General features: G+C 45.2%; 2 protein-coding genes across 2 annotated transcripts; one reads left to right on the top strand and one right to left on the bottom strand.

The window, feature by feature from the left end:
* Positions 1 to 1,542: 1,542 nt before the first annotated feature.
* Positions 1,543 to 8,030, bottom strand: LOC104139554 (THAP domain-containing protein 1). The gene is made up of 3 exons (XM_068925651.1): positions 7,771 to 8,030; positions 6,626 to 6,821; positions 1,543 to 2,089 (listed from the first exon to the last, which is right to left on the bottom strand). The coding sequence occupies exons 1-3, from the start codon at positions 7,839 to 7,841 to the stop codon at positions 1,673 to 1,675; spliced, it is 684 nt and encodes a 227-aa protein (XP_068781752.1). The 5' UTR covers positions 7,842 to 8,030; the 3' UTR covers positions 1,543 to 1,672.
* Positions 8,031 to 12,543: 4,513 nt separating this feature from the next.
* On the top strand, positions 12,544 to 17,346 carry LOC138064170 (transcription factor JunD-like). Its single transcript, XM_068925650.1, has one exon. The coding sequence runs from the start codon at positions 12,925 to 12,927 to the stop codon at positions 14,179 to 14,181; it is 1,257 nt and encodes a 418-aa protein (XP_068781751.1). The 5' UTR covers positions 12,544 to 12,924; the 3' UTR covers positions 14,182 to 17,346.
* Positions 17,347 to 27,678: the final 10,332 nt, after the last annotated feature.

Raw genomic sequence — 27,678 nt, 5'->3', positions numbered from 1 at the left:
GGTGATGGAGCAGCTCATCCTGGAAACCCTTTCCAGGCACATGAAGGACAAGAAAGTGCTCAGGAGGAGTTAGCATGGATCAACAAAGGTGTAATCATGGACAAAGAGAAAGCATCAAATCTTATTTATCTTGACTTTAGCTAATCTTTTGATGCTTGTGTCCCATAACAGTCTCATCAGCAAGCTCAGGAAGTACAGGCTAGGTAAGTGGTCAGTGAGATGGATTGAAAACTGGCTGAACTGCTGAGCTCAGAGGGTTGCGATCAGCAGCACAGAGTCCAGCCAGAGGTCAGTCACTCATTGTGTAGCCCAGGGGTCCATATTGGGGCCAAAACTGTTTAACCTCTTCATTAGTGACCCACTCACCCTCAGCAAGTTTGCACATAATACAAAACTGGGAGGAGTAGCTGATACACCAGAAGGTTGTGCTGCCATTAGAAGGGATATAAGGTCCCTCTGAAAGTTCTGTTTTCAGATGCTGGTTGTTTTTGCTTTGTGCGCATACATGCACACACACTCCCCAAACTCTGGAAATATAAAACAAGTGTGCAAATTGGCATTCTTGATCCTTCTTACTATTGCTCTTATGTACTTAAACCTAAGAATGCTTACATTCAAGAAGTGACAAGAGAAAGACATTTTAAAGAACTCTTCCTATGCTGTTGGCATATATTGGTAGAGCAATAGAAACAATCTGCTGCATGACCACATAGTCCTCCCTCCCCATATCTGTTTTTAACTGTTCTGAAATCTAAAACTATGATTCCATGAGACAGAGTCAATCCAACAGCACACCTCTGCCAAAGGACGAGTCCTGCAATATTGGCTATGCACTCCCACTGCTTTAATTTGCACCCACATGAGACAATTCAGCTCACTAAAACACACACACACACACACAAATAGTGCCAGAGCCGATACAAGGAAGGGGTGGAGCTTCAGCTACCCCAGTCTTCCAAGCAAAGCCTCTCCTACAGCTACATTCAACTATGTCAACTTCTCCCTTGCCCCACAACACACATTGGTACAAGTTATTCCACAGGAAAAGGCTCATTTACCTACCTCACCAAAGGAAACCTGGAATTAGTTTATGCAGTGCTTTGAAGCCATAGCAAGCTGAAATTACAAAGTTCGCCTAGTCTTAAATATTGTCTCGCCTAGTCTTAAATATTGTCTCGCCTGTACACAGCGGCATTTTCAGACAAAGACTGTTTTGGCCTAATTCTACTCCTGCTGCAATTACTTCAAGGGGACCTGCTGAGCCAAATACCAGTTAAATGCCTTGGCAAAGCTTTGCCCTGAGCATACAACAACCTGAACTTCTCTCAATTGATTCAACAACCCCCCCCCCCCCCCCCCAGCACAAGACAGCCACAACAAAAACCTTTTATGCATTTTCAAGGTATTTAATCCTGCATCCTTTCCTGCTGAAAGGGAAACTAGATAGAACTAGAATCTGCATGTAGCTCTGAGACGTTTGCAATATATTTAAAAACCCTCAAATTGAAATGATAAAGAGATCAGATTCCTTTTTTTCTTTAGTACAGTTTATTGTTTTGAAATCCTGAGTAGTCTTACATACAGAATTAGAGTGGATTTGTTTTTAAGCTTGGCTTCCACTTTAACTGGGCCATGCCAAGTATCCTCTTCAGACTAACACAGATGATTTTTTTTATGCAGGTACTTCTACAATTTCAAAATAGTCATTAGGTAGAACCACATAGCCTTTTCCTGCCAATATGTTTTTTTCTTTCTGAAACTGAATAATCTCTTGCAGTTTTTCAATTTGTCTTTCCTGACGCCTGCATCGCTGTTGTGCTGTCTTAAGCTTCTTCCGCAGCTTTTCAACTTGTTCCTCCAGTTGCAGGATTCTTTTTCGCTGATGAACTGTATCCTCTACAGTATAGTTGTGATCACAGAAAACAGCAAGATTGCTAGGGGACTGGAGAGGAGGCATCAATAGTCCAATTTTTGGACTTGCAAGTTTCACATCTATTTGAGATAAAGGAAATGAAGGATTTGGAGGCCGTGGTAATACAGGAGGTGGTGGTAGTGACAAATCTTCTGGCTGTTCTGTAAATTCTTCAAACTAAAATAGCAAGATAAGAGTACATATTGTAGTTGAGAATGATATAAACAGATTAGTTGCAGCCTCCAGTACAACGTAAACAAGCAGGAGAAAACTTAGTAAGAGAAACCTCAAAGTCCATATTTGCAAAACTAACAAACAGATCTGGACTCATTTTGCCTGGATTCTAAACTGGAGATGTTTAAGAAGCCTGGTTTTCAGAGCTCTCAAACTCAAGGCTGACTTCAAAAGCAATAGTGATATCTGGGCTCTTCGGTTTCCGATTACTTTGAGAACGCTTAGGCCAAACACATATACAAGTAGTTAACAAGCTTTTAATCACCACCATACATGATAAGGGCTAGCTGTAAGAACTCAGGCTGCAGTTTCATAGGATTGGGGGGGGGGGAAGCAAGCCATTGCCATCCTACTTCCCTTTGTCTCTCCTTTTAGCTGTATATCACCAATACTTACTTTGTATTCCTGTGAGTCAATTCAATTCACCATCTCAGCAAAAAAATAATCCAGAAAAAAATCATTAATTTCCTGTTGAGTTAGAATAAGAATCACTTCAATAAGGAGGCTGATAAACTGGCAAAGAGGTGAACATAGCAAGACACACCACTTCAAAAGCATATACCTTTTAACTATTTGTCAGAAAGCAGCAAGGGCTGGCTGCTCCCTAAGGGACAGGGAGCTGGGCACAATCACACAGCCAGCAGGGCAGAGGTCTCATCAGCCAGGTGAAATCAGGCAGGGAAATAAGACTGTAAGGAGTATAATTACCCCAGAATGTCTTTGTTCAAGGTCCCTCCCCAGAGGCACCCAGCTCGAGCTGTTACTTTGCTGTACCGTCATTTAAAGAAATAATCAATCAATTTCGCTGCTAGACATAGGTGAGACTCTGCTCCTCAGAAACCTAGGGTCAAACTGTTTCCATAACAGAGCAAATGATCTAAAGCATCAAAAAAAAATCTGAGAATGTCTACTCAAAGAAAATAGTTCCTTTTCTGTTCTCTCCTACTAGTAAAGTCTAGACAACCTCCCCCCCAAAAAATTCACCAACCCTTCCTAAAAAGAAATTAATTTCACATTCTAATATTACTTTTTTCTGTTTCTAGTATTTTAGAGAAAGTTTCTTTAGACTAAAACAAGAAAAATACAGATTTCTTCTGAAAAAATAAATCTAGTTCTCCATAATGTTTCTATGATTTATTTGAACAGACTACAATTAAATTACATTATAAAAAAATTCCCACCCAGATCTCAGCACTTTTCTGTGTAGCACTGAATTGTTACTGTACTGCATAAAGAACAAGCACAACTGGAATGTACAGAGAAAGAAAAAGCATAAGTAAAGCTCTTCTGCCAAATAACCACTTCCAAAACTATGTATCTATAAAAATAAGATAAAGGCAATGCCCCAAAAAAATGTTCAAGTCTCATTAAATAACCATCAGTGTCTCAAGTTTGCACCAGCACAAGAAATATAAAGCTTGCAGTCTAGAAAAGCATTTTCATATGACTGAATCTGAAACATATTTCTTCCTACTTCAGAATTACAATAGAATAATTCTCCTCCAAGGCTTGATTTTAAAACTGAAGCCATTCATGTGCTTTACTTACAAAAGCATTCACAAATGGGGCTCCTGGACCCACAGGCAGAGGGTGTGGGAGGAGGCCCCAGGTGAAGCTGGTCAGGGCCATTAAGGCTTATTAGTGCAATCAGGGCCCTGATAGCCTCACTGTTTTGAAACTACAGCCTAAGCGTTCAGTTTAAAGAGACATGGTGAGTCAATGTAAACAGCTTGCCAATGCCAAAAAGGGAAGATACAGCTCTACTTTTTTACCCCCACTCCCAGCCACATGCTTCTGCCAGCTCTTAAGTTGTCTCAGCAAAGGGTAAATAGAAGTCACTAAAATGACAGAGAGCCATAGACTCCCTCCCTCCCCCCAAAAAAGCTTTTGTCATTTTAATAAGTTAAAGCAGCTCAGCAGGAGGTATGACCAACACTGAAACTGGTACAAGGAAGGAGAGGGAAAGAGGACTGCACAGCTGGCAAATGGGATGGGGAAAGGAGAAGCCAGCCCCTGCAGTCCCCCCCCGCCCCTTGGACAGCAGCAAAATACTAAACCAGATCAGCTGCATGTGAAACTGCAGCCTTTATCATGCTACCCCTAAATAGGTTCAGAGCACTTGTATGGTGGGAGATCTATGCTGTTTTGAATCAGGCAAGCAATGGTCAGAGAAGAAATTTAGATCCTTTTTGCCTCAAAGGAACATAGGTCATTCAGAAACACTTCTTTTGCTATCTCTACTATTATTATTACCCATAAAAGTATAGGAAATTCTCAGTGTTGGTTACTCAGTTACAGAATCTGAGGATTGTCAGCAGCTCCTGAGACATTAAAAACATCCTTAAGTTATCCATCAGTTGATGAGACATACTATGTAAGCAACCTAATATCTTACTTTAAATTGAGGGTCAAGATATTAGTCCTGCACAGACTACAATACTTCACCAAAAGCAAAACCGACTATTCAGTTGCTCTCTGCATTGATTAAAAGTTTCGTAAGTGCCCAAGTATCATTAATTAAGAGTACAAAAACAGACAACCAGTCATGTCTCTCAACTATAGTAACTGTAGACTCACATTTGAAGATTCTAAACATTTTGACTATATTAGCTATCACCCTCAAACTCCTCTAAAAGGAAGATTATAAGACAAGAGCATGATTAGCAGAGAGAAATTTATCCTTGCTGGGAACGCATGCAAAAATCTGATAGTTGCCAGACAGCTGGCCTCACACAAAGACATCTACTTCCAGCTCATATAGCACGATTTCTTTATAAAGGTCTAGTTATTGCAACAGATAACAGAGAGCAGATTGCTTATATCACTGACACATCATGAATCAATTTCTTACAGCCAGTAAGTGGTTCTCCTAAGATCCTAAAAGGAAAAGCTGCAAGAAGTAATTTGAAATTAATAATGGTAGAAGATTTGAGAAAACTCATATTTCAAAAGTCAATCTGAACTCACCCCCAAAAAACAGCAACATTTAATAATGATAGATGGTAGTAATTAATTCCTTGAAGTTATGTGGCAGTTCACCAAGAACTGCTGTGAGACAGGGATGTATATCATTAAATCCTTCTCCATAATTAAGAGGCACCCTTCTGTGTTTTAGTAGATCAAGACATAGTAGTGAAGTGGGGGAGTGTGGCTTGCTACTGATCCTGATGTACCAATCCAGTTTTCATAGATGACCCTATACCCCCATCCAGCTTTTAGACTGGAAAGATTGGTCACAAAATTATTTAAAGTGACATAAAAAATGCACTTGGTAGAGCTATTGGGGAAATATAATCAAAAAGAAAAAAAAACTGTATTTACCTAGAAATTATCTCTTTCCTTACATATCTTGTACCTTTATTCTTCTCTCTCTCTCGCTCATTGGCTGCCTTTCATTTTCCAGTTACATTCCGTCTTTATTATTGCATCATTTCCAATGTTACATATAAAACCAAAAACCAATCAAGGAAGAACCTCAGTTTTCCTCTATGCACTCTACCCCATTGCTTTCTGTCATTCCCCAAATCTATAATCCCCATTCTTTCTTTTGCCTCTTCCCCTACTGCAAAGGGAGGGAAAAAGACTTATTACTGTACATCTTTTATAGAAGCTATGAATCCATCTTCTTAATTCTCACCTTGTGGTTATTATGTCAAGAAGGAAGAATTAATAACCCATTGTCCTCTTATGGTAAATTGCTTAGTAGCACAGTAAAGGGAATACTTCTCACAGGGGAACATCATCAGATGTTTGGAGACAGTAAAAGACTGGTCTGTCATGGGGACACAAGGTTACTGTTACAGACAAGACAGAGGTGGTTTAAGGACAGAGAGACAGCACGTATAACTACTATGTTGCCTTTCTATTTGCATCTTAGCCTACCTCTGTTAAACCAGAGGCCACAGTCCTGGCTAGAGTCCTTCAGAGATGACAGTTAAATGTCAGAGCTAAGATACATAAGACCTTGAATGTCAGTAGTAGCTACCAGTCAGCCTGAGAGAATAAAATGCAGTTTGTAAATGTTACTGAAGGCTACTTAAGGACACTCTGAATACATTAGAAATACAGCTGAATGTATTTAAACTACATAGCAAACAACTACTTACCTTGTTGTTCTTACATATATTTCAGCACAAGGTTTTTAACAAAAGTTACACTTCCATATTTTGTGTGTATACACACAGAAGAACAGGTCAAATAGAAGAACATTAAAACATTGTAGGGATGCATTCGTGTTCTCTGGAGCGTCAGGCAACCAACCTTTCAGTTCCTCTGAAAACACTCCTGAGAACAGCTGATGAACTTGCTTGGCTACCTCATACCTCTTCCACAGCTCTCCAAGTGCTTCTCAGCACATATGTTCAGATGATATACCTATGATCTACCTCTTCTCCTCCTCTCCTTCAAGCCCTGCAATACAAATATACAGGCAACTTATATACATTCAAGTGTCTCAGACCAAGAGGACTTCAAGTTTACCTTTTCATTAGGCTCAGTATAGCAGAATATCGTGGGCACAGCATTTTCTTTCAGGAGTTTGTTGTTGCATTCTCTTTTAAAGCAATCAGGAGTAAAGTGTTCTGAACAAATACTGCTATACTTGGTTGGCTTGAAGTTTTTCCTTTTAAGAGCAGCTTCCCATTTCTTGCAAAGATCAGGTCTTGTGAGAGGAAACCTATAAATAAAATATACTTTCCACTTTCCTTAGAAGTTTTTTAACATGGTTTAGTATTGTAGTTAAGCACACACAAAATACCTTTAATATTATGACTTACTGCACCATTACTTAGTTTTTTCCTCTTGCTAACTAATGTACAAAACCCAGTCCCTTGTGTGAACACAAATACCATAGTATAATACAAACGCACAGGCCAGCTCTTCTGGTTCTCTGAAAAAGGCAGGTTTTTGTAATATCCAAAGAAATTTGTGCTGTCACTAAGCTTTTCCAAGAGAAAGCATCAGTGACACGAGCTTAGAAAGCAAAGTTTTCAATAGCATATTCACAGGAAACTCCTGAAACTTAGGGCTCAGACATGCTCACAAGAGCCCACAAGAAACAAGGCTAGGCAGTGGCAGCCTTGACTAGTAACAACTGGGACAAGAAAGGCAGCTGTTTCCCAACACACAGATTGTATAGCACCAGGCAGAAAGGACAAAACAGACTTCGAGGAGGGAGACAGTACTTTTCATGGGGGATTTGCACAGCACCGAACACACAAGAAGTAGTGCTGCAGGGAAAAGTGGTTCACTAAGGCTCTATAGTAGCACACACAGAAAAGCTAGGAAAGACTACTTCTCTTCGGGGGAGATGCACAGTGCCAACCATATCACAGGCGAAGAGCAGTCCAGCTAAAAGTCTCAGTAAGGCGCCAAGCACATCCTCAGCGTGCAGAGCTTATACCTACTAAGCCTCTCCCCCGCAATACGCTACTCACGCAGTCAATTCAGTTCCCACCACACCCACACAACCCCTCCTCAGCGCGCGCGCGCGCACACACACGCCCTTCTCCCTAATATGTGCCCCACCCACTTTGCACGCACTCGGTTGACATTTCTTAACCACCCCCCTGCCCTCGAACGCGCGCTCTCGCTTTCACAGAGCGCGCGCGCTCGCCGACACTCACTTGTGGAAGGAGATGGGCTTCTCTTTATCATATCGGTTCCGGCAGCGATAGGCAGAACACGACTGCACCATCCTCCCCCCCTACACCTGTCTCTCCTCCGACGGCCCCCGCACTGAATCGCCAAGAATACGAAGTCACAGAAACTGCTGATTCACTGCCCAAAGCAGACCCCCCGGGCCCCTTCAAGAGTGATATAAACAAGACAACCTCTCCCAACTCCAAAATGGAGGTACCAGCTTCAGCCCAACTCTCGTGATAACACCGCACCACGCTCACTGATTGGCCGTTCTCCGAGTAGAGGCAGAGCCTTTCTGACTAGACCACCAATAAGGTCACAGCTTTGGAACGCGACGCGAGTTTTCATCACTCCGCCCCTTCCGTGATGCAGGTTCTTCCTTTCCTTCATTTGCATATCTGCCCTAACGGAACACCTCAGCCCTTTTGTGTTGATCCCGCTAAGCCAGTCACGGGAGTTGGAGCTCGGTCGTCGCTCTGAGCAGGAATTGCGCTATCCCCTGTCCACGTAAGAGCTAGGGACACAAAGCCAGCGGATTTTTGCAGCGTGATTTTGCTCTTTGTGTCCAGAAAGGAAACCTTTACATATGGGATCGAGGGAGGAAATTGCTGCCATTACTCCCTCAAGTCTGCAGAGCCCCAGTGCCCCTGCTCCTGTAGCAGAGGGGAGCCTGAAAGGGTTGCTTAGACCACTTGGGCAACAACATCACTTTTGAACCACTGTGAGCAGCAGCAGCAGCAGCAGCAGCAATAGGTGCTGGAGCTGAGGGCTGAGAATGGGAAATTCTACTATAGAAATTTCATTCCCACAAAAAGCTGCACAGCTAGGGAAAGAAGCTTTCTCCCACCTTACAGCAGTGTCTGCTAGCCAGAGGTTACTAGGAGAGCTGAAACATACCAAGAGCCATCAAGGGATTATGAATGGGCTTTTCCACCATGACATTGCCCTAGACCTCGTTGATACGATGCTCCCTCCATCTCAGGCACGGCTAGTAGGAATTCAGTCAGTTTTGCAAGTCTTGGTTTTCACAAGAGCAGGAATTTGCCTTTGTGAGCTTGTAAGCTTACAAACCCCCACCTTTGTAAGACTGAAATGCCATAACACACAATTACATTAAGGATATGAAAAATCTAAATTAATTTTGTTCACCAAAGTTTGACTCTCAGGCACATAATCTAGATAATAAACTAGATAAGACAGATCATACATTTTTGAAAGTAAACTTAATTTGAGGTGGCTTCTGCATTTTTCCATTTTGTAGATCCACACTCCCACTCTGCATTAGATCAGTGTATAGAAGAGCTGTCCTATGTCAATGACCAATGAGCTTCTCTTAGATGAATGGCAGAGACCTAACTTTAGCATCACCTACTGCAGGAAGTAACTGAATTGAGCTCTTATCTCTCTGTGATCATATTTTTATTCTCTGCCAGAAAAATGTAGTAAACAAAAGCATCTTGCAGAACAGGATCAATTCCCACAGTTGCAGGTCTTTTAAGACACAAGTAATGTGGCCTGATGCCTCTGCTTCCTAAGACAGACTACTATAGCCTGGTTATCATTTCAAACCTCGGGACAGCAGTTCTGCAAAAGGTTATTGGTTTGTACAGGAACACTCTCAAGAACAGCAACAGCCAACATTTTTTAGGGGAGGCAAGTTTGACACATCTTTCTTCTTCCCCCAGACCCCTCTTTTTCCTCTCACATCCTTCATAATCTCCCTTTCTCTTCAACCCCCACAGCCCTCTTGTTCCCTAATGTGTCCATCTTTCTCTCACAAAATCTTCCCTCCTCAGAAGGATACCATTTCCTCCCTTCATCCAAGTTCTCCAAACTTCTAATTCTGTATTCCTTTATTTGAGAAACTCTGCAGCCCCTTTCTCCCAAATCACCAGGCTTTCTACCGCCTTAGAAATCTCTAGCTACCCCTCTATGGCCATTCAGGTAACTGTCTCTTCAGATACCCCTCTTCCCTCAAAGTTCATCAGAACCTTATGTCTATAATTGGCCTCACTTTGCTCCTTTTAGGATCTCCTTTTTCCTCTCTCAGTTCCTCCAATAGTTCCCCTTTGTCTCTTGAGGACTTCCAGACATTTTTTCTCTCTCCTTCTTCTAAATACCTCTCAATCAGATCCTACCAATCTCCTTGCCTCCACTCTCCTCACACCTTCTTGTACCTCTTTTTAGTTCTCGTCTCTCTTGTCCCTACAGTCCACTCTTGTCCCTACCTGCCCTCTTCCCTGGCTCTGTCCTGTAGGGCTTAGGGATTTTCTCATGAGATATGTTGTCCTCTTCCAGATTCCCTCTATACTTATTCCTTCTTCTCACCTCCCCCAGGTTTCTGTGAAGTATCTCTATCCCCTTCAAATGCCCCCCTCTGCAAGGATCCTCTTTCACAGTGCCCCCCAGCCCCATTCTCAAGACCCCTTATTTACTAACCAGATTCTTATCCAGTATTGTACTGTCTACGGTTTCTCTGACAATGACCTCAGATCCAAATCAGCTCCCCAACAAAACCTTTTCTCATTCCCTACCCAAGATATCACTTTCCCACTCTGCCTGTCCTCTCTGTGCCTGCTTCATAAAGGGAAGAAGAGGGAAAGCTGCTCTGATTTGAGCTTAAGACTGTTGCTTCTCTGCCCAGACACCCCTCTCTGCCTTTCCCCTGTGTATAGACCATCCAAACTGACAGGCAAGGAGAAATATGAGCTGGCTGCAGAGAAGATACCGAACCACTGTCATTTGCTAGTTCAGGAGTATGACAGGAAAAGTCCATAGAGCAAGAAGCTGCAGTGATACTTCCACAAAGCCACTCACATTAACTGTTTTCAGGTGAAGGATATAGTAGTGTTGGCTGAGTATTGCTAGCAACAGCAGGAGCTCTGCTATGTTCAGCTATCTTACCCACTGCTGCTAAGTCAGCCAAAAGTCAAGGAAACAAAACCAAGTTCTTTTTCCTAGCACCACCTTCCTCATTGTGAAAGTTCTTTACTCCTCTCATATTCATGCCTAATGGCTCATTTTTTGGCTTTTAACTGAAGGCTTTCTTATCACTGGAATCTTACCCCCTCTGCTTCTGGCTTTCTAGACAGCAATCCTTCCACAGACTCTTCGGCTCTTACAGCCATTTAAGAGCTGTTCTCCTACCTGATACTAACTGTCATGGGAAACATCTGCCTGGAGAGAACTCCTTCCTGGCTTGACAGAAGGGTCCCCGTCTCCCTCTATCTCCCCCTTCCTTCTGGTTTTGGAACAGACCTGGGAACAGTGGAGGCACAGCAGCATAGCCACATACAAGCAATGGGGGTGCAGTAGAGCTGAGCAGCATTCTTAGACCCTGGGAGAATAGGCACTTGGTCTTGATGTACAGGGAGGACATGTCTTCGAAGAAAGCATCAGTAGATTGCTGAGGAGTCAAAGGTAAGGGAGGGGACACTGGTGAATGATACAGTGATGAGGAGAACTGATAAATTTGTGAATTAGCCACTAAGGCCTGAAGTTTATTGAGTCAGCAAGATGAAGGGAGTGGACTAGAAAGAGCTTTCACCAACTGTCAGGATCGCATAAATATCCCCTGAAACAGGGAATTTTGAATATACTGGGTGGGAAACAATTTTCTCATCCCATAAGAATTTCAGAGATTGAGGGGAAGGGAAGGAAATTGTCACAAATAAAGATGAAAAGTAAAAAAAAAAAAAGCAAGCTTGAAAAACAGAACTTTTACATGTAAAAATGTTGAAAAAGACACTTCAGCTATTTCAAATCATTTTTATATTTTTTCAAGACACATCAGATCCACCTTTCTTATGAACAACTTTTGTTTCAACAAATCAGCATTTAGTGATGGAAAAATGTTTCCCCACTAAAATTCTCAATTGGATCTAATTCTTAGTTGGGCTTTTCAGAAGCATTAAGCCTTGATCTCTGCATTAACCTGCATTGTTTCATTACAGAACAAAAATCCAATGCACAAACATATCCCTACAGTCTTAGACACACATAATATTCTTTAATTTTCTGTTGCAGGATGCATACTAAAGCACCCATGAATCAGTGTATATGGAATACCCGTTGATTCAAGCAAGGCACTTGGCAAGTTTCCTACACCTTAGCTGTGCAGTGAATTTGGGAGGCAAAGGTTTGCAGCAGCACTTTTCATTGCCCACCTTCCCAGTATTGCCTTTCTAAAGCACCATAGGGAAGTTACCTGAATTATGGTGAGCAATGTGAGCATATGGATATGTCACATACTGATACTTTTTGACTCTCATTATGCAAGCTTAGTATTTCCTTGCTGCACAGCAATTTGCAAAAAGGTAATTAACACCAGACTAATGGGCTGATTATTGAGTATTACTGATTGTTCTGTACAAACACAGGAAAAGAAAAATGACCCCTTCTCCCAAGACTAAGGCAACGGGTTTGAAAACTGCCATGAACGGAGCTGCATCAAGGAATCCCATTAAGTGACTCTTTTTTTTGCTGCAGGTACCTGAACCCGTAGGTACAGGGGAAAGTTCGAGGCTGGGCAGTGGTCCATAGTTGGATCATGCTGGACTGCTGCTCTGTGTGCTCGCTGCCCCCGCAACTCGACCCTGCTCTCTCTCTCCTCTCCCCACTGCCTGGAGCTCTGGGGGGAAAAGAGCCGCGCCCCAGAGTAGGGGTGCGCCCACACTAGCTACAGGGAGGCGGCCACCGCTGGCGAGAGGCCGACGGGGCGGGGCGTTCGACATCCATCTCACCAGTAGGAGGCTCAATCAATGCTGTGAACCGAAGACGGTGGGTCCTGGGCGGCAGCGGAGAGAGCTGGCTGCGAGGATACAGCGCTGTGCGTGAGGGGTGAGCCTGGCCCCCTTGTTCTCTACAGCAGAGATCCAGAGCGTTGTGCTGCTGCGGATGCGGTCGTGGGGTGCTTTGCCCTGGGTGCCGGGCTAAGGTGGATACGGGGAGCCTACACTCCGTGCGAGCACGCAGCCGAAGGAGGAGGACACCCCCGCCTAGCCCCAGCTCTTCTCGTCTGGCACCGGCCCAACGGGGGAAGGCACTCTCGCGCGTGCCCTCTACTTCCTTTCGCTCCGCCGAGAGAACGGGGACACCCACTGACTACCCTCCCTCAGCAGGCTGGCAAGGGGGGCAGGATGAGCAGCGGGCGGAACGGGCGAGCGGCCGTGAAGATGGAGGCCCCATTTTACCCCGAGGAAGGGCTGGAGTTGCTGTCTGACTTTGTGCCGTTGCCGGGCTTCAGCACTGCTGGCGGCCTCGGATCAACGGCAGAGCAGAAACTGCTCGGTACCGCAAAGAAGCGGGACCTGGTGGCGGCCGCCTCCTCACCGCTCCCGGGGCCCTTTTCCCAGCGGCCGCCCGGCAGTACCCGGAGCAGTGAGGTGGCGCTGCACCTCCTCCCGCCGGCCCCTGCTGCTGCTGCTGCTGCTGCTGCCGCCCCGCTACCGGGCTCTGGAGTGGGCGGTGGGGAAGGAGGAGGAGCGAGCGCCCGGGAGGGCCCGGAGGCCCCTTTGGGGTCGACGGTAGAGCTACCGCTGCTGAAACTGTCTCCAGCTGCCGATCTGGAACAGCTGCTCATCCACAGCAGCTCGGGCTTAGGACCTGACAGTCCGGGCCCAACAGCGCCCACGCCAGGGACCAGCGTGCTCCTATCTGCTGCAGCCGGAGGGCCTTTCCTCTACCGGCAGCCAGTGACGCAGGAGCAGGAAGGCTTTGCTGACGGCTTCGTGAAGGCCCTAGCTGACCTGCACAAACAGAACCGGCTCCTGGCTGCTCCGCCGCTCTCTCCACCAGGGCCCTGCTGCCCTTCCCATCCGGAGCCTGCCGGTGACACGCAGGCAGTCTACAGCACCCTGAGCAGCTTCAACACAGCCAGGCCACTCAGCCCCTCCAGCAGATCGTACCCCGCCACGGCAGTGCCTCCAGGCTTGGCCTTTAGAGCTGCAGGGCTGGGGAACAGGCCACTGCCGCCAGTGCCAGGCACCACGCGGCCCTTGGAGGAGCCGCAAACTGTGCCCGATGTGCAGCCGGCCGTGGGTGGTGATGGTGGGAGCAGCACGCCGGTGCTGTCGCCGCTGGACACAGAGAGCCAGGAGCGGCTGAAGGCAGAGCGGAAGCGGCTGAGGAACCGGATTGCGGCCTCCAAGTGCCGTCGGCGGAAGCTAGAGCGCATTGCCCGCCTGGAGGAAAAGGTGAAGGTGCTTAAAGGACAAAATGCCGAGCTGGCAGCCACAGCCAACCTCCTTCGCGCGCAGGTCACGCAGCTCCAGGGACGTGTCCACAGCCACCTTTCATCTGGCTGCCACATTAATGCTGCTAGCCCCACTGCTGTTGTGCAGCCCCGTGACATGCCATCTGAGGCAGCCACTGCATCGGAGACCAGCACCTGCTGAGAGGTCATACTATAGTGACGAACCGAGGAGACCCCGCAGCCTTGCGTGGGGGCAGCGCGGAAGAGAGATACCCTACCGTGGAGGGGTGGCCCGGGAGCGCTTGGCTGTTACCGGAGAGGCTGTGATTAGGAGAGGCCCTTGGCTCCTGCTTTGATCACTTCTCATCTGCCTGCCCTCCACACAGACCCCCTCACACAGTGGATCCCAGCAGGGAAGCTGAGCTGAAAGCACTGGTGAAAACTCCTGTATCTGTCCTTTATCATCATTGCACTCTCAAGGGATGCAGACTTGTGCTGGGAGCAGGAGAGACCTACAGCGTTTCCTCTGGAGGAGCTGTCTTGCAGCACCACTGGGCTGCATTTTGGGGAGGGAGAGGGACAATTTTTGTCTTTATTGTGGGGAAAGCAATAAAGGAGGGTGTGCAGGAGGGAAGGCATAGTCCAGAGGGCTAGGAGAGATTACTGACGGATTGATATGCTGAGTATCTTAGACTTAAGATCACTTTTTATTTATTAGTCTGGAGAAGAAGGTTCCACAAACTGGCTATTAAACATGTTATAAGGTATATTTATGTTGCACTAAGTACAAATACATTTTTATATTGAGCATTTAACGTTTAAAGCCAACTTCAAGTCAAATTGCTACATTTAAAAGTAAGGGTCTCTGTGGATTGTGTTGTTTGTAAGCAAAGTACTTTACATTCTGAAATTATTACAGACCTAAAATAATTCTTGTTTACAAAAAGATTGAACTTTTATTTTCCCAGGAGGAGGGGGAGTAATATTTCCTCATACACCTTACTGAAGTATATAGCTATGGATAAGCTTTTCAAAGCTTGAAAAAAAACCCAGAAGCATACACCTTTTTAAAGGTGTGTGTATACGTATATATATTTAAAACATAACATAGCAATGGATTTTTTCTTTTATTGATAAAGAATTTTTTAAAAATACTGTCTTTCATTAGTGCTTTAATTTGCAGCTGAGAGTTAAGACGAATATGTGAATGCTTTTGTAAGTAAAGCACATGAATGGCTTCAGTTTTAAAATCAAGCCTTGGAGGAGAATTATTCTATTGTAATTCTGAAGTAGGAAGAAATATGTTTCAGATTCAGTCATATGAAAATGCTTTTCTAGACTGCAAGCTTTATATTTCTTGTGCTGGTGCAAACTTGAGACACTGATGGTTATTTAATGAGACTTGAACATTTTTTTGGGGCATTGCCTTTATCTTATTTTTATAGATACATAGTTTTGGAAGTGGTTATTTGGCAGAAGAGCTTTACTTATGCTTTTTCTTTCTCTGTACATTCCAGTTGTGCTTGTTCTTTATGCAGTACAGTAACAATTCAGTGCTACACAGAAAAGTGCTGAGATCTGGGTGGGAATTTTTTTATAATGTAATTTAATTGTAGTCTGTTCAAATAAATCATAGAAACATTATGGAGAACTAGATTTATTTTTTCAGAAGAAATCTGTATTTTTCTTGTTTTAGTCTAAAGAAACTTTCTCTAAAATACTAGAAACAGAAAAAAGTAATATTAGAATGTGAAATTAATTTCTTTTTAGGAAGGGTTGGTGAATTTTTTGGGGGGGAGGTTGTCTAGACTTTACTAGTAGGAGAGAACAGAAAAGGAACTATTTTCTTTGAGTAGACATTCTCAGATTTTTTTTTGATGCTTTAGATCATTTGCTCTGTTATGGAAACAGTTTGACCCTAGGTTTCTGAGGAGCAGAGTCTCACCTATGTCTAGCAGCGAAATTGATTGATTATTTCTTTAAATGACGGTACAGCAAAGTAACAGCTCGAGCTGGGTGCCTCTGGGGAGGGACCTTGAACAAAGACATTCTGGGGTAATTATACTCCTTACAGTCTTATTTCCCTGCCTGATTTCACCTGGCTGATGAGACCTCTGCCCTGCTGGCTGTGTGATTGTGCCCAGCTCCCTGTCCCTTAGGGAGCAGCCAGCCCTTGCTGCTTTCTGACAAATAGTTAAAAGGTATATGCTTTTGAAGTGGTGTGTCTTGCTATGTTCACCTCTTTGCCAGTTTATCAGCCTCCTTATTGAAGTGATTCTTATTCTAACTCAACAGGAAATTAATGATTTTTTTCTGGATTATTTTTTTGCTGAGATGGTGAATTGAATTGACTCACAGGAATACAAAGTAAGTATTGGTGATATACAGCTAAAAGGAGAGACAAAGGGAAGTAGGATGGCAATGGCTTGCTTCCCCCCCCCCCAATCCTATGAAACTGCAGCCTGAGTTCTTACAGCTAGCCCTTATCATGTATGGTGGTGATTAAAAGCTTGTTAACTACTTGTATATGTGTTTGGCCTAAGCGTTCTCAAAGTAATCGGAAACCGAAGAGCCCAGATATCACTATTGCTTTTGAAGTCAGCCTTGAGTTTGAGAGCTCTGAAAACCAGGCTTCTTAAACATCTCCAGTTTAGAATCCAGGCAAAATGAGTCCAGATCTGTTTGTTAGTTTTGCAAATATGGACTTTGAGGTTTCTCTTACTAAGTTTTCTCCTGCTTGTTTACGTTGTACTGGAGGCTGCAACTAATCTGTTTATATCATTCTCAACTACAATATGTACTCTTATCTTGCTATTTTAGTTTGAAGAATTTACAGAACAGCCAGAAGATTTGTCACTACCACCACCTCCTGTATTACCACGGCCTCCAAATCCTTCATTTCCTTTATCTCAAATAGATGTGAAACTTGCAAGTCCAAAAATTGGACTATTGATGCCTCCTCTCCAGTCCCCTAGCAATCTTGCTGTTTTCTGTGATCACAACTATACTGTAGAGGATACAGTTCATCAGCGAAAAAGAATCCTGCAACTGGAGGAACAAGTTGAAAAGCTGCGGAAGAAGCTTAAGACAGCACAACAGCGATGCAGGCGTCAGGAAAGACAAATTGAAAAACTGCAAGAGATTATTCAGTTTCAGAAAGAAAAAAACATATTGGCAGGAAAAGGCTATGTGGTTCTACCTAATGACTATTTTGAAATTGTAGAAGTACCTGCATAAAAAAAATCATCTGTGTTAGTCTGAAGAGGATACTTGGCATGGCCCAGTTAAAGTGGAAGCCAAGCTTAAAAACAAATCCACTCTAATTCTGTATGTAAGACTACTCAGGATTTCAAAACAATAAACTGTACTAAAGAAAAAAAGGAATCTGATCTCTTTATCATTTCAATTTGAGGGTTTTTAAATATATTGCAAACGTCTCAGAGCTACATGCAGATTCTAGTTCTATCTAGTTTCCCTTTCAGCAGGAAAGGATGCAGGATTAAATACCTTGAAAATGCATAAAAGGTTTTTGTTGTGGCTGTCTTGTGCTGGGGGGGGGGGGGGTTGTTGAATCAATTGAGAGAAGTTCAGGTTGTTGTATGCTCAGGGCAAAGCTTTGCCAAGGCATTTAACTGGTATTTGGCTCAGCAGGTCCCCTTGAAGTAATTGCAGCAGGAGTAGAATTAGGCCAAAACAGTCTTTGTCTGAAAATGCCGCTGTGTACAGGCGAGACAATATTTAAGACTAGGCGAGACAATATTTAAGACTAGGCGAACTTTGTAATTTCAGCTTGCTATGGCTTCAAAGCACTGCATAAACTAATTCCAGGTTTCCTTTGGTGAGGTAGGTAAATGAGCCTTTTCCTGTGGAATAACTTGTACCAATGTGTGTTGTGGGGCAAGGGAGAAGTTGACATAGTTGAATGTAGCTGTAGGAGAGGCTTTGCTTGGAAGACTGGGGTAGCTGAAGCTCCACCCCTTCCTTGTATCGGCTCTGGCACTATTTGTGTGTGTGTGTGTGTGTGTTTTAGTGAGCTGAATTGTCTCATGTGGGTGCAAATTAAAGCAGTGGGAGTGCATAGCCAATATTGCAGGACTCGTCCTTTGGCAGAGGTGTGCTGTTGGATTGACTCTGTCTCATGGAATCATAGTTTTAGATTTCAGAACAGTTAAAAACAGATATGGGGAGGGAGGACTATGTGGTCATGCAGCAGATTGTTTCTATTGCTCTACCAATATATGCCAACAGCATAGGAAGAGTTCTTTAAAATGTCTTTCTCTTGTCACTTCTTGAATGTAAGCATTCTTAGGTTTAAGTACATAAGAGCAATAGTAAGAAGGATCAAGAATGCCAATTTGCACACTTGTTTTATATTTCCAGAGTTTGGGGAGTGTGTGTGCATGTATGCGCACAAAGCAAAAACAACCAGCATCTGAAAACAGAACTTTCAGAGGGACCTTATATCCCTTCTAATGGCAGCACAACCTTCTGGTGTATCAGCTACTCCTCCCAGTTTTGTATTATGTGCAAACTTGCTGAGGGTGAGTGGGTCACTAATGAAGAGGTTAAACAGTTTTGGCCCCAATATGGACCCCTGGGCTACACAATGAGTGACTGACCTCTGGCTGGACTCTGTGCTGCTGATCGCAACCCTCTGAGCTCAGCAGTTCAGCCAGTTTTCAATCCATCTCACTGACCACTTACCTAGCCTGTACTTCCTGAGCTTGCTGATGAGACTGTTATGGGACACAAGCATCAAAAGATTAGCTAAAGTCAAGATAAATAAGATTTGATGCTTTCTCTTTGTCCATGATTACACCTTTGTTGATCCATGCTAACTCCTCCTGAGCACTTTCTTGTCCTTCATGTGCCTGGAAAGGGTTTCCAGGATGAGCTGCTCCATCACCTTCCTGGGGACTGAGGTGAGGCTGACCAGCCTGTAGTTGCCCCAAGTCTTCCTGGAAGATAGGGGTGATGTTTGGTCTCCTCCAGTCCTCAGGTACCTCTCCCAATTGCCCATAACCTTTCAAAGCTAATCAAGTGGCCTTGCAGTGACATCAGCCAGCTCCCTCAGTGTTTGTGGGTGCATCCCATCAGATCCCATGGGCTTGTGTATGCCCAGTTTACGTGTTCCCTAACCCCATCCTCTTCCACAAAGGGAAAGGCTTCCTTTCTCCAGACTTTCTCCCTGATCTCTAGGGCTTAGGATTCCTGAGGGCTGGTCTTACCAGCAAAGACTGAGGAGAAGGCGGCATTCAGTGCTTCTGCCTTTTCTGTGTCCTTTGTCACCACGGCCCCTGTTCTGTTCAGCAGTGGGTCCATGCTTTCCCTAGCCTGCCTTTTGCTGCTTGCATACCTGTAGAAGCCTTTCTTGTTGCCTTTTATGTCCCTTGGCAGATTTGATTCCAGATTGGCTTTGTCTTTCCTAACCCCATCCCTCCATGCTTGCACAGTCTCTATATTTTTCCTGAGTCACCTGTCCCTGCTTCCACTGCTTGTACACTTCCTTTTTCTGTTTGAGTTTAGTCAGGAGCCCCTTGTTCATCTGTGCAGGCCTCCTGTTGCCTTTGCTTGACTTCCTGTCCATTGGGATGGACCATGCTTGATCTTGGAGGAGATGATCCTTGAAAAATCAACCAGCTCTCTAATTATACTCCTTACAGTCTTATTTCCCTGCCTGCCAGTGACAGTCTCTTCCAATCTTCTTTACTGAGTCGGTGGTCTCTTTCCTTTTGATTGATTCACGTCTACATCCCGGGGTGGTTGCTACGTTCCTGTTTCACAGTGCCTTATCTTATCCGGAGGTTAACTGTTACCTCTGTCCGTTCTGTTCTGTATCCTTGAGGGCTGGTTCTAGCTGGGTTTGCAGTCGCATCCTCAGCAATGTCTCTCAAGCGCATTTACAATTCAGTCCTGCGGCCTGCAGGCTTCATCTACTTTAGGCACTAGTGCTAAGCTGGGCTAGAGCTAAATTAGCTCCCTTTTCTAACAGTCCTACCTTTGTTTTTTAGGAGCATACCTGCCAGATATACACATAAGTGATTAAATTGAGGCCAAGTGTTTGTATCTTTTGAGTTAAGTGCATAGTAAAGCACATTATTACCTAGAGGAGAATGTGAAGTGCTTTTTTTTTTTTTTTTTTTTTTAAATAAAGTTTATCTCAGACTAAGCAATAGTTTTTACCACCTTCTGTGGAGTGTGAGGGATCTTTCAGCTTTAAGAGATGTCCCAACTTGAGGGGAGATCCCTGTGTACAGGCCCGCTGTTCCTCAGGAGAGTTCAAATGGCTGTCCTGAGCGAGGTCTATTTATACTACATCGATGATTTGTACTATTAGTCAAATCAGGTGTGATCTAGCCATGGTGCATATTTGGGAGTCACATATCTTTTGAATTTTAGGAGGAAGTTCCTTGTTTGCTCTCAAGTGAGGACTTTCTCACTCGGGCCTTTTGCTAGTGATTTACTATCAGTTGTTTGTATGTGTCGAGGTTATTGCTGATCCCTTGGGAAAGTGGAGGGCGAAGGTCCTGCCACCTCCCCCCTCCCCCCCCCCCCACTATAGTCAAACCATCAACCTCACGAAGTGGCCGTACAGGTGCCTCTTGCCTTCGTGGTATAAATAGACCTCAGTGTTTACTAATCAGAATATACTAATTCAGTATATAACAGCAGGGCTTGTGTTTTTCACAATAACCACCACACACGGAGGTATAGGATGATTATAAGGAGTAAACATAACAGTGTCAAAGTTCATAATGTTACTACAGGGTGAAGCATAAGATTAAAAATTCCCGTTGCTGTTGGCGACCCTGAACGGTGATTAGGTTGGGTTTTTTTCCCCATTGTTTCAGATGCGCTTCAGCAGTTGACACAGGTCATCATGTTGTAGCAGGTTTTTTTTTTCACCAATGTGAGATTCATTCCGATGGGGATAGGCAATAAATCTCGAATTAGTGTATCACAGAATCACAGAATCGTTTAGGTTGGAAGGGACCTCTGGAGATCATCTAGTCCAACCTCCCTGCTCAAGCAGGGACCTCTAGAGCATATTTCCCAGGATCACATCCAGACGGCTTTTGAATATCTCCAGGGAAGGAGACTCCACTACCTCTCTGGGCAACCTGTTCCAATGCTCTGTCACCCTCACAGTGAAGAAGTTTTTTCTCAGGTTCAGGTGGAACTTCCTGTGGTTCAGTTTCTGCCCATTGCCTCTTGTCCTGTTGCTGGGCACCACGGAGAAGAGGCTGGCCTCATCCTCTTGACACTCCCCCTTCAGATACTTGTACACGTTGATGAGATCCCCTCTCAATCTTCTCTTCTCCAGGCTGAACAGGCCCAGCTCTTGCAGTCTTTCTTCATAGGAGAGGTGCTCCAGTCCCCTCATCATCTTGGTAGCCCTCCGCTGGACTCTCTCCAGGAGTGCCATGTCTCTCTTGTCCTGGGGAGCCCAGAACTGGAGACAGCACTCCAGGTGAGGCCTCACCAGGGCTGAGTAGAGGGGCAGGATCACCTCCCTCGACCTGCTGGCAACACTCTGCCTAATGCACCCCAGGAGACCATTGGCCTTCCTGGCCACAAGGGCACACTGCTGGCTCATGTTTAACTTGTTGTCCACCAGCACTCCCAGGTCCTTCTCTGCAGAGCTACTTTCCAGCAGGTCAACCCCCAGCCGGTACTGGTGCATGGGATTAATCCTCCCTAGGTGCAGGACCTTGCACTTGCCTTTGTTGAACTTCATGAGGTTCCTCTCCACCCACCTCTCCAGCCTGTCCAGGTCCCTCTGAAGGGCAGCACAGTCTTCTGGTGTGTTAGCCTCTCCCCCCAGTTTAGTATCATCAGCAAACTTGCTGAGGGTGCACTCTGTCCCTTCCTCCAGGTCATTGAGGAATACATTGAACAAGACTGGACCCAGGACTGACCCCTGGGGGACACCACTAGCCACAGGCCTCCAACTTGACTCTGCGCCATTCACCACAACCCTCTGAGCTCGGCCATCCAGCCGGGTCTCAATCCACCTCACTGTCCACTCGTCTAGCCCACACTTCCTGAGCTTACCTACGAGGATGTGATGGGAGACAGTGTCAAAAGCCTTGCTGAAGTCCAGGGAGACAACATCCACTGCTCTGCCCTCATTTACCCAGCCGGTCATCCCATCATAGAAGGCTATCAGGTTGGTCAAGCATGATTTCCCTTTGGTGAATCCATGCTGACTACTCCTGATCACCTTCTTGTCCTCCAGATGCTTAGTGTTGACCTCCAGGAGGAGCTGTTCCATCACCGTTCCAGGGATGGAGGTGAGGCTGACAGGCCTGTAGTTTCCTGGCTCCTCCTTCTTGCCCTTTTTGAAGACTGGCGTGACATCGGCTTCCTTCCAGTCCTCAGGCACCTCTCCTGATCTCCAGGACCTTTCAAAGATGGTGGAGAGTGGCCTAGCGATAACATCCGCCAGCTCCCTCAGCACTCGTGGGTGCGTCCCATCGGGGCCCATGGATTTATGGATGTCAAGTTTGGACAAAAGATCTCTAACCTGATCCTCCTCGACCAAGGGAGAGTCTTCCTTTCTCCAGCCTTCCTCTCTTGTCTCCAAGGTCTGGAATTCCTGAGGACTGGCCTTAGCAGTGAAGACTGAAGCAAAGGCAGCATTCAGCAACTCTGCCTTCTCTGTATCCTTTGTTACCAGGGCACCCGCCCCATTCAGCAGCGGGCCCATGTTTTCCCTGGTTTTCCTTTTGCTATTGATGTATTTGAAGAACCCCTTCTTGTTGTCCTTGACATCCCTTGCCAGATTTAATTCCAACTGGGCCTTAGCCTTCCTTGTCGCATCCCTGCACACTCTGACAACGTCCCTGTATTCCTCCCAAAATAATTAGATTGTTACATATAATTATATGTATATACATATAATTAGATTGTTACAATTGATGAGACCTAACAGGAGCTGAATTATTAAAGTCGCATCCCATAATTTCAGTAAAGTTACAAACACAAATATTTGAGTGATTGCTAGCATCTACAGTTATGTTATCTACAAATACAAAATCACAGAGGGGTCTCATACACAAACACATCCTTTTCCAATATACACAAGCACAGTTTCAGGGGTTTCATCGGGATGTATTTCAAGATGGCAAACATCTTGTTCAGTGTCAAGACAAATGTCTTGGGCTTTGATGGTATTACTTTCACAAATAAATCCTTGTTGTTCCCATACAACACATGCATTGACATTGACAGTTTGCCATTTGTTTCCGTTTCGTTGGGCCCATACTCTATGCTCCAATGGACAGAGTATAGATAGCTCCATTGTGATTTAATCCCAGCGCAATGAAAGGGCATATACCGAAGCATTGCGTATTGTTAAGACAAAAGTTGTGGCTGAGGTTTTGATGTAACCATTCTCCCAGCCAATACCACACGGGATTTAAAGGTGATTTTCCTAATTTTAGTTAACTCATCCACCTTTTGGTTCTACTTTGTGGCGGGTTGACTATCCTTGGCGTGAGCTTTCACCCATCCCATCTTGAATGGTGTTTTTCGGGCTATGTTTAGTAATAGTTGCCAATCTTGTTTTCTCCAAAGTGGAGATCTATTTGTTTCCCAATTCAAAGTTTCCCATTGACAGAGCCATTGCGTGGCACTGGCCCACACAGCATAAGAGTCTACCCATATGATTTTTGCTCCATTCTGTGCTGCCAAAACTACTCCTCTTAATTCTCCTACTTGTGCACTGCCTTCACCTTCTTCTATTACTTGTTTGCCAGTGGTAATATCTAATGCAGCGGCCTTATATTGCCATTTACCGTATATCCTTTTTGCTGAGGCACCAGTGAACCAAATATTTTCTGTTGCTGTATCCTCAGTGAGGGGCGGTGCATTCAGAATTGGTGAAGGTTTAAAAGGTTGTTGTAATGCTAAGGGGTCTGTATCTACGGGGATCTGTAATTTGGAAACCTTAGCATGTCCTTCAGTTAATTGCATATTTTCTGCAACTCCTGTTAGGTAGGCGTACCATTTTCTGATAGTGGGTTTTTGTGCAACTCCTTCTGGGGGAGCAGTCCCCTTTAGGATTGCTTCTAGCAAATTAAATGGTCCTCTAGTTGCACAGGTGGTCCCTGGTGTATTTCTCAACTTGTTTAACTGCTCGGACTAAAGATAAAAGTCCTTTTTCCCATTCAGAATATTGTTTTTCTGTTTCCTTAAATGCGGTTGAGCTAAATAATAAAGGTCTTTTTGGTCGATCGGGGCCAGTTTGGAACAGGTTACGGTAAGTAGCATGCTCAGCGAAACCCCATGCGGCTATAATAGGGTCGCGGGGGTGTACTGGTCCCAATGACTGATATGTTTTTAATTTCTTCAGTTAGAGTTTTGATCGCCTCTTTGTGTTCTAATTTCCACTCCCAGGGTTTGCCTTTCCGTAAGAGTGAATATAATGGATGAGCACTAATAGAAAATCCAGGTACGTGCTTCCTCCGATATCCTAAAGTTCCCATTAACTGTTGTAACCCCTTCCTTGATTGGGGCATTTGCAGCTCTTGGATTTTTCTTGAAGTGTCTGGAGGAATCACTGCACTGCCTGATATCCACCAAGTACCTAAAAATTTTACTTCCCTACTTGGTCCCTGGCTTTTTTTCAGGTGGAACCTCAATTTCTGCTTTATGTAGTGCTTGCCATACTGCTGCTGCCGCTTCCCCCACTTCCTCCGGGGAAGTTTCTCAGATCAGAATATCATCTATATATTGGTACAGTTTCACATCTGGAGGGAGTGAGACTGTCTGTAAAAGTTCAGCAAGTGCAGCATGAGCAATCTTGGGTGAATGTTTATCCCCCTCCTTGTGGGGGGGGGTCTGTTAAAGGTATATTGTATTCCCTCCCAAGTGAAAGCAAACTTCTCTTTATCCTCCTCCTGCTAGGGGACCATAAAGAACATATCCTTCACGTCTAGCGCCGCCATCCATGGGTGTGCAGCTGCTTGTAATATAGCTGTTAAGTTTGCAATATTTGGTACAGCAGCTGTTAATGGGGCTGTATTAGCATTCAGGCGCTAATAACTAATTCTCAAACGCCACTTCCCGTCTGGTTTCCGAACTGGCCAGACAGGTGAGTTATATGGGGAGTGGGTTTTGGAGATAATTTGTCGTTTCTCCAAATCAGCTGACTTCAGAAATTCCATTTCGTGCCTCAGCAGAGATCGGCTATTGCGGTACATTAGTAATTTTTGAATCAGGGGAGCGCAGGGCTGTGCGAAGGACACGCACTAGAGCTTCCCTATTCCTACCGGGGTTAGGGTCAATGTTTGAGCCGAAGGACCACACACTGCCATTCAGCAGGCACCAGAGGTTCCTCTATTTAAAACATCGAAACCTAAAATATTTTCATTGTGATCTTTAGCTGCAGAGCGAGTAGTCGACATGCACCTCTCGCCCGGGAGCCATAAATTAACCCTTGGTGGTTTGGCACACAACACTCGCTCTGTTCACACCAGTAATTTTAACTCTCTGCCGTCCGGGTCACACACCCAGCTTCTCGGCATCTTGTTGTGTTAGTATTGAAATTTGTGCTCCCGTATCTATTAAAACTTCACCAATTGTCGGTGAGGACCAACTGGAATCAAGATATATGGGCCATTATCACTTATCCACTGATAAGCCTCCCCTTGCCGGACAGGCAGACCCGATTGCCTTCCGGGCATTACTCGTTTGGTTTTTTTTTCCTTCATGCCCTGCAATTCCTCCCTAAGAGGGAGGAAGGGGTTGTCTCTCTCTGGGAGCTGGCACTGGAGGAGTCAAAGTACGCTCCCTCCTTTCGCCGTTATCTCGTTTCTGGGATGCTTCAATCAGACTCGAGATAACGCCAGTAGGCCGACCTCGGATCGCGGCTCGGGGAATGCCTAGGGCTAAGGCTTTCCTCCACAATCCATCTCTCCGTTCTCGAGATTCTGTTCGCGGGGCTTGAGGCTTATTTCCCTTTGACTAAGTTTCTGTTCCCTGTGGGGGGGTGCCTGTATCACCGATCTCACCCTACGATCTCTTCCCCGGGGCTTCAGGTTCGGTTTTTCAGCTGTTGGGTCGTCCCAGCCCATTTCACGGCTGTGGTCAACGATGCCGTGCGTTAATTCTGCCCATGCAGGGAGTTGCCTGCGGGGTCGTTATCACCTAGTCTGTCATCGTATTCTGCAGCTGTTCAGTTTTCAAAGACAGTAACAACTCAGTTGCCTTTCTACCTTCTATTTCTTTCTTTAGGTCCTGCTCCTTTCTATTCCTATTCTCCCTTTCTTGATATGCAGCTTCTAAACAGGTACCTGGCACCTTGCAGATAATGCCTTTCCCTTTTCTGTCCGCTGTGTGGCCCCTAGTTACCTTTAGGTATTCTTCAACAGCTTCCTAATTATGCTAATTGCCACAAGCCCATTCTTCTGAGAAGGGACTCGGGTTCACTCCATGTCTCCGTAAATAATTGGTGATATTACTGCCCGGTGCATATATTAGAAAATAGCTGAGCGCACCTTTCCGCGTCTTCCCTCAACCTGGGCATTTTGCTTCCCCACAATGCTGAATCACTCGGGCTCCGGGGTTGGTTAGTAAATACATGCAGCACTGGAAGGGGTGGGTGAGCTCCCTCTGCTACGCCCGGCTGTAATGCTGCCGGCTTAGGTAAAACATTAGAAGTCATAGGATAGAGTCCAGCAGCTGGTAGAGTAGAAGTAGGAGAAAGAGGGAGAGTGAGCGACAGATAAATCTTTAGGAGGTGAGAGCGAAGGGGTATAGGGTGGAGCGGTTGCTGCGGGTGCATTATGCGGGATACTCGCGTCTCCTACGGCGAGAGTCACTCTTCGTGGGGTTCCCCTCTTCTTTTTACTCGAGTGCTGGCGGTCCCATGCCCAATTGTCCCACACATACCAATACCCCATTTGGTGAGGCTTTTCATCTTCCAATATAATTTGTAGCGTAGTTAATTTTCTGGAATCGAAGGATCCTTCTTCCGGCCACCCCCCTGAACCGGTCCAACATGGCCAATCTTTCTGGCATAAGGTAATTGCGCGCTTTCTGGATAATCCTACCGTACCGTCTGTCTTCTCCCAATTTTCCAAAACCTCGGCCAAGGGTGTCCCCCCTTTTTTTTTTATGCCGAGTACACCATAGTCAATCGGTTATGTGCGCCTTATGCTCATCATGCTGCGCACCCTTGCATGCGCCTTATGCTGATCAGGCTGCGCACCCTTAAACCTTGCGTGCGCCTTACGGTGATCAGGCTGCGCACCCTGTCGCATGGTTGCAACAATGGAGGGACTCAAACCCGTCTTATAGAATCTACTCAAGGAAGTTTAACGCTCACCCATCGGTGCCTCTCGCTCCAAAGGTTCCCAGGTGAACTCACCCGTTGCCGGCAGTTGGACATTTGGAGATGAGAGGGTCTGACGGTTGTTGCCTAGGGTCCCATCTGGGGTGCCAAACTGTTATGGAAACAGTTCGACCCTAGGTTTCTGAGGAGCAGAGTCTCACGTACGTCTAGCAGCGAAATTGATTATTTCTTTAAATGATGGTACAGCAAAGTAACAGCTCGAGCTGGGTGCCTCTGGGGAGGGACCTCGAACAAAGACATTCTGGGGTAATTATACTCCTTACAGTCTTATTTCCCTGCCTGCCAGTGACAGTCTCTTCCAATCTTCTTTACTGAGTCGGTGGTCTCTTTCCTCTGGAT

The sequence above is a fragment of the Struthio camelus genome, chromosome W (assembly GCF_040807025.1).
Source record: "Struthio camelus isolate bStrCam1 chromosome W, bStrCam1.hap1, whole genome shotgun sequence".
Classification (NCBI taxonomy): domain Eukaryota; kingdom Metazoa; phylum Chordata; class Aves; order Struthioniformes; family Struthionidae; genus Struthio; species Struthio camelus.
This window is presented reverse-complemented; position numbering and strand designations above follow the sequence as displayed.

What these genes read in the sequence shown, in the direction of transcription:
- LOC104139554 (XM_068925651.1), bottom strand. Translation starts at nt 7,841, where the DNA reads ATGGTGCAGTCGTGTTCTGCCTATCGCTGCCGGAACCGATATGATAAA. An exon ending in AAGCCCATCTCCTTCCACAA is followed by an intron (nt 6,822 to 7,770) that starts GTGAGTGTCGGC and finishes TTTTATTTATAG; the next exon opens with GTTTCCTCTCACAAGACCTG. An exon ending in ATACTGAGCCTAATGAAAAG is followed by an intron (nt 2,090 to 6,625) that starts GTAAACTTGAAG and finishes TTGCTATTTTAG; the next exon opens with TTTGAAGAATTTACAGAACA.
- LOC138064170 (XM_068925650.1), top strand. Translation starts at nt 12,925, where the DNA reads ATGAGCAGCGGGCGGAACGGGCGAGCGGCCGTGAAGATGGAGGCCCCA.